General features: G+C 36.9%; 1 protein-coding gene across 1 annotated transcript; it reads right to left on the bottom strand.

The window, feature by feature from the left end:
* Positions 1-1,252: 1,252 nt before the first annotated feature.
* On the bottom strand, positions 1,253-6,522 carry LOC104232071 (probable phospholipid-transporting ATPase 5). The gene is made up of 11 exons (XM_009785172.2): positions 6,003-6,522; positions 4,464-5,920; positions 4,263-4,373; positions 3,906-4,182; positions 3,577-3,665; positions 3,367-3,451; positions 3,046-3,255; positions 2,820-2,945; positions 2,637-2,735; positions 2,343-2,534; positions 1,253-2,061 (listed from the first exon to the last, which is right to left on the bottom strand). The coding sequence occupies exons 1-11, from the start codon at positions 6,429-6,431 to the stop codon at positions 1,414-1,416; spliced, it is 3,723 nt and encodes a 1,240-aa protein (XP_009783474.1). The 5' UTR covers positions 6,432-6,522; the 3' UTR covers positions 1,253-1,413.
* Positions 6,523-6,901: the final 379 nt, after the last annotated feature.

A 6,901-nucleotide genomic window follows, 5' to 3' on the forward strand; every position in this document is an offset into this window, starting at 1 on the left:
TTCTTGTAAGTGTTTTTGTAACAAAAGCAAACAAAAAGATGATTTTATTGTCAGCACTCTAAGAAAGTAGACAATTGGTATTGATAATGTTTGATCTTAATATATATTTGAAAGAAGGGGAGACAAACATTTTCTTTTTTGTCTCTCAGGTTGTGTACATTTTGTATGCAAAATTATTACCGATAAGCCTACTGTACTCATTTTGTTTACAAGAAGTGATGATATTCTACACTTTATCAAAGTGACTTAGTATGTTTAGGAAAATTTAGTACTTTTGGTAAGACCATGTTTACACTTTGGAAGTAGTAGCGATATGGTAATCTTTGCTGTGGGAAAAAAATATTTTTTTAAATAAAATACTTAATCCTTTTTTAAGGGAAGCCTTGAAGCAATGGTTAATTTATCTCTGTAGTCTGACCAATAGGTCATGAGTTCGAGCTACGGAAAGCTGTCAACATCACTCCTTGGAGTGCGGCCCTTAACTCTGCATGAACGTGAGATGCCTTGTGCACTGGACTGCCTTTTCTACTTATTCGTTTGCAAAAATGGGTTGAGTCAAGTTGGGTTGAAATTTGGGTCATGGTCCAACCCGTCCAACTCTTACCAAGATATAATTAATGTATATTATTTTCTTATGAATTGTTTTAATTATCAAATAAGACTTTTTATTTTATTATGGTCATATATAACATATCAAACTAAAAAAATTATTTTAAAGATATTTTAGCAAATTTATTTATGGACCAATTTGTGCTAAAAAGTAACCCAACTTTAGATAGGTTGAAATGAGTTGGGTCAAGATGGGTTGAGTTCAACAGATGGGCAAGTCAATGACGAGCCCAACTTTGGACGAGTTAGGCGGGTCAAATGAGTTTCGGCTCAAATTGCCACCCATAGGTTTAAACCAAAAAAGTTTGGGGTATTATTATTTTTAGCCCACGCCAGAAATATTTATATTCAGTAGCCGAAAAAGTATATAAAATTTGTATAATTTTGTATATAACATACAGAATGTATATTTATACAAAAATTATACATCTTTTCGACTATTATTTTGAGAGCGGCTATACAATGTCATTCTCCCAAAAAGTTTACCGGAATAGTCTGCTCATGCAAAGCTTTGTCTCAGAGAAGGGGTGTGAGCCCTGCTAAAAATGCAGCTAAGCCCACCATTTTATTCATGTTTCATCTCCATTTTTTTTTTTTTTTTGGGTGGGGGGGGGGGTGGGGAACATTTGGAATACAAAAATTACATGTATAGCAAAGCATATATCTCTAAATTTACACTAAACCCCTGTCTATCATCAGTTTAGAGCTTGCTAAATAATTTGAAGTCCTCAATGGAACTAAGAACCTGTATTTAAGACTATACTCAGAGTTGATTTCCACTGATTTATAATTTTGTAACATGACTTATAGATTGATGTTTTTCTTCCTGTGCAACTGTTCCTTCAACTGTCTAATCTTGGCATCAACTCTAGCAGAAAATCCAACTTTAGTCTTCTCCTTGGATTTCTGCTGCTCTTTCAACCACATCGGACCATCGATAATATCCATTCTAAAATGCTCCATTTCTTGGATCAAATGATCATCCATAGGAAAGAATGATCTCTGAATAATAATGTGAATGAAATATGGAAGTAGTGATGTTACAACAGCTAGCAATGTGACAATCCAGTATACTGCTGCAGGGCCTATGGCTTCAGTTAAGAGGTGAAATCCAGTTTTAGAGTGCTGTGGTGGTAGCACACCATACAAGAACAAGAATATGTACCAGCAAATGATGCTACCCCATATGAGTAAATGGCTTATCCAAGTGAAATGGTTGATTATTAGCGCGATTTGGCAGTTTACTGTCCATATTATGCAAGTGTAGATAATTGCACCAATATGTCCAATATCTGCCACTTCTCCCCTTTCTGTGAATGCAGCTGGGGAAAGTGCATATATGTTGATTGCTAAGATTGCTAGTGATGTAAGTGAGGCATTTAGTATCCATCCGATGATTCGTTTCCAGCTGAAACAGATATTCTTTGGTCCTTGCTGATAAAGGGTTGGAAACTTCTCCAATGACAAACATCAAAAGAGACTGATTAGAATGTTGATGAAAAGCCATATGGAAGGCATTATAGTACCTATATTACGTGCAGCCTAAGTAGCACGGACACGAATACATCATGTTGGATTTTCAAATGTGTGATATAATGTATTCTTAGTGTCCGAATTGCATATGAAGTTTTTGTTTCCTAGGGGTGCAACTAAGTTAAGACTTTCATAATGCATAATGGTAATAGTTAGGAGGGGTCAGGGGGCGGATCGGGTAAGTTCTTGATTTTTCTTACCTTAAGACAGACTTCAGATGAAACATCCTGTTCCAGCACACCCAAGGAGATCACAGGCAAGGATGTCAAAAAGACGTTGAAGATGACGATGTACCAATCATCAAACAGAACCTGGCCTGAGGAAGTAGTGAGGATGTCATAGAAGAACAATGTGAGGCCAAAAGCGATGTTCTTGTAGACAAAATATAGAATCTGCAGCATCAGAATGAGGAACAAAATTCTTATTAGTACACTGAGATCTAAGGATGGAGAAAATTTGTCTGTCTTGGATTAAAAGTAAGATTATTTTCTCACCAGCTTGGATATCCTCTTGTAACACCAGTGACCGTGGACTATAAGTAAGCGCTCCAGGAAACGAAATTGAGGCATTGAGAAGTCACTTGCCATAACAGCCTGCAAATCTCAGTGATCAACAGAATTAGAAGTTAGAAAATAAGGCTTCAATAGCTGTAGAAACTAAGGATAGAAAGCATTAACCTGCATTCCTTCCATGCCACTGATCCCAATGCCAATATCTGCTTCTTGAATCATGCCTACATCATTTGCTCCATCGCCTATAGCCAATGTTGTCTTGCCGGTGTGTTGCTTAACCAACCTCGTGATCTAGAAAATCTAGTCAGAAACTTATATAAAATTGTGTATTAAAGCATGAATATGAGAAAAAGGCATTAGGCTGCCCTAAGCATAAAAAACAGTGACATACAAGAGCTTTTTGTTTGGGAGAAACTCTGCAGCATATGGCAGAATCACATCTAACAGCTAGTTTTAGAAACTGGTCCTTTATGTCATCACTCAGGGCGATTTCAAGAGCTTTTCCATCCACTATCAAGGCGAAAGGTTGATCCTTTCTGTCTTCTTGCATGACCATTTGGTAGTATCTTTCGATCTGACACAATATATCTTCTCTCATGACCTGAAAAACTAGAAAAAAAAAAGTTGACTACCTTAATTCCGGTTCAATTTTTTAACCCTATTCAATGCATCATTCTTTTTTCAGCTTCAAGCAAATGATATTTGTTTTCACCTTCACAATATTTTTCGACTCAGCTTCTTTGCTTAGAGTCAAATGAACTTGGTTCATGTCATGCCGAAGCAAGCTGCAAGCAAACCTGCAAGATCCATTTAGCTAGTGAGTGACCTTTCTCTGTGCCGCCTTTAGATTCTTTTGATAGTAATGGATAATATTTCAAAAGCTGCATACTTTTGCTATCTGAAGAAGAAAGTAATTTCTCACCCAATGTTAACTGCTGTTTCTTTTTTATCTCCTGTTAGAAGCCAGATCTTCAATCCAGCTTGTGCAAGTTTGTCTATGCACTCAGGAACCTGAAAGAAGTCAGTGCAGAATCATTTTCCAGCTCTAAGCTAAGTTTACTTTTCAAGGGACACATTATTGTCTTTTAATCTTCAATGCAGCATATCAAGAGGATATAGCGTCTTTGTCCAAAATTTTGCACGCGAAAAGGACAAATTGCAACATGGATTGCTAATCAAGAAAGCACCAAACACGATTTGTGTAATTAGCTCAGCGTTTATGGGATATGAATAAAGGAATAGAGAGCTCACCCCTTTTTGAAGCTTATCTTCTATTGCAACTGCACCTAGCAGGAGCATATCTTTCTCAATCATTTCGGAGGCATTTTCTAGTAGCTCCTCTCTTTCTGGACCTATTGTGGCCTTGGCTTTTGTAAATACTGAGTTCCACTTCTCATACTCATCTGACTTGATTTTCTTGTATGCAAAAAGCAAGGTTCTCAAGCCATCTTCTGCATAGTTTGAAAGATGCATACTCGTCGCTTGCTGGTATGTCCTACCATTATCTGTAAGTCTATCAAAAATAACACTGCAGAACAATGGACAGACTTAGAAATATACTAGAAAAAGTAATAACAATCTGAAGTAATGTATGCAATTACATCTTACTTGTCAGCCCCTTTACAAAGGAGAAAGATGTCTCCATTTTGATTTCTCACTATCACAGACATCCTCTTCCTAGAGCTGTTGAACTCTAACAGATTCAAAAGCTTGTATTCCCTATAAGCGATTAGCACAAGGAATGAGAAAAAAAGAATGGAGAATTGAAAGAAGAGGAGATGAAATTGAATTAAAATAGTTGAAAGTCACCTCTTAACATCCATTCCAGAAGAGGGGTCAAGTTCTTGAACAGCCATCACAGACTGAGTTCTATGACAGAACTTGAATCCAAACTCTTGTGCAGCTATCAGAAAGGCTACTTCCTCCGGTGATTCTGCCTCGTATTTCAGTCTATCACTTTTCTCATCTTCAACAGGAATACCGGTGTGACATAAAGCCATGACGCGAAAAAACATCATCATATCTGATACATTTGATCGATTAATCCACATTTTGTCCATTAGTCGATCATCCTTGAAATTGAATCCCTTAATAACCGAGTCTCTTTCTTGAACAGAATTTCTTGATGTTATAGTATTTGGTTTCTCCATTCCTTGATCCAAACCAAGGACCATCTTCTCTGCTGCTGGATCAGCCATTGAAAACTCAAACATCTCTAAGCTTCGAGTATTGGACTCATATCCACCTAGACTGAACCGATATCTCTCCACCTCAATGTCCATTCTTCTCGAAGCTGCAAGATCAATTTCGGTGACTTCACCACCATATGAAATCCCTTCAATTGAACATTTCCTGAATTCCATCTGGTTACAAGTTAATGTGCCTGTTTTGTCAGTCAGAATCATTTCCACCTGTCCAAGCTCCTCATTTAAATTCGACGTTCTAGCCTCAACTGCTTTATCTGTTACCTCATCATACATCTTCTGGTCCTTATTGATGAGCATAGCTTGTAAAACTTTAACAACTTCTATCGACACATATAAAGAAATCGGTATCAAGTAGCCATACAACACTAAAGCCCTTATGAATTGTAACGAGCACGATACAACCGGCTTTGATGGATCAAAAGATGAATCAGAAGCTCTTTTCAACTCAAGGTAATACCATTTAACGGCCTCAGAGTTTGTGAATATAGTTGAACCGATAGAGGATATTATCGATATCAAAATGAGAATGGTAAAAAGGACATAAATTACATGATCCATCTTCCTCTCTACTCGACTACGTTTAGATGGTGACCTTGTGGAGTTCCTCACAGCCTTTGTATCCGGTCCACTAAAGACCACAACCCCATAGATATAATCAGTGTTTCGGAGCTTTGAATCTCTTAGAAGAATTTGAGATGGAGACAAAGGATGAGATTCATTTTCAAACTCCAAATTTCCTACAAATGTATACAGGTTTGGATTTGGATCCTCGCAACGAACTGTGGCTAAAAACTTATTGAATCGTTCATCTGAATCTAAGCTAAGTGTGGCTTCCAAACTTCTCTTAACTTTCAGATTTGTCTCACCATCTAGATTCATAGTCTCAACATAACAAAGACCATCTTCATAGCTTGAAGAAAGCAACAGAAGATCACTTGGAAAATACTCATTCTTGTTAACTTTAATTACATCTCCCACATATACTTCTTTCCAGGCTCTTTCCATGAATTCACCATTTCCTATGTGAGCCTTAACTTTTCTTGCATTCACCTTCAAGTCCTGAAATATCATTTTCATCAACAAAAGATATGAAAATATAAATAAACATTAGTAGTACTTATTATATAGAAGTTTGAGTTACCTGCAAGAATCTATTCCAATCCTCCATTGCCTCCTTGAGCATACTAATGCCGACGACGAAAACAAGGGGAGAAATGACACTAACAGGAGTAAAGGGAGCCAAAGAAGTGACAGAGAGAACAGCAGCTAACAAGAAATACAGATTGGCAACACGACGAAACTGCTCGAAAAGTGCTATAGGAAAGAAGGTGACAGCGTTGTATTTAGTTGTGGCAACATAGTTGTTAGGATAGTTGTATGGTTTGAGCTTGTGGCAATGTGATTCATTGCAGAAAACCACCCTGGAAAAACCTGGCTGCCCAATAAAACTTTGAGCTGATGGTGCACCAGCAAAAGAAGAAGGATCACCTTCATTAGTTTGAGGATGCAAACATGAGAATGTGTAGAGTTTGCTCCATTTCACTTTCTGTTTCTTTCTTCCTGCAGCCATTTTAGGAAATGGAGAAAAATGTACTAGAGATTTGAAACTCCAATGTTTGATATTCAACTAGAACACATGAACTTTAACTAAAATCTGTATGGGAAAATTGCCTTCTTAATCCTTGAAATATTTCTTATCCTTCTTATTTACCTTTTCTCTAATTTTTTTAATGTTGTACCTGGAAAATTAAGACTTGGTCAAGCTTTTTTATTTTTATAAATACAGACGGCAATCTCAAGAAATGAAGTTTCTTTCACTTGTCTGTTGCTTAAGGTATTTTGTATAGACCACGTTGTTGCTTCAGCATTCCCCGGCTTCTCACTTAGGATTAGGAAAAGACAATCTTCAACTGCCAAATGACTTAAAATTATTAACTCATTGCTTTGGATCAAGCAGGCCTTTAATAAAAAAATAATTTCTACTTTAAAACTTAGTATTTGCAGTTTTGGACTCAGATGGTTGATGATATTCCCTAAGTA

The sequence above is a fragment of the Nicotiana sylvestris genome, chromosome 2 (assembly GCF_000393655.2).
Source record: "Nicotiana sylvestris chromosome 2, ASM39365v2, whole genome shotgun sequence".
Taxonomy (NCBI): Eukaryota; Viridiplantae; Streptophyta; class Magnoliopsida; order Solanales; family Solanaceae; genus Nicotiana; species Nicotiana sylvestris.

Excerpts from the sequence above, each read along its gene's own strand:
- LOC104232071 (XM_009785172.2), bottom strand. The coding sequence starts at position 6,431 with ATGGCTGCAGGAAGAAAGAAACAGAAAGTGAAATGGAGCAAACTCTAC. Across the intron at positions 3,256-3,366 it reads AGTCGAAAAATATTGTGAAG|GTCATGAGAGAAGATATATT; the intron begins GTGAAAACAAAT and ends CTAGTTTTTCAG. Across the intron at positions 2,535-2,636 it reads ACAAGAGGATATCCAAGCTG|ATTCTATATTTTGTCTACAA; the intron begins GTGAGAAAATAA and ends CTGATGCTGCAG.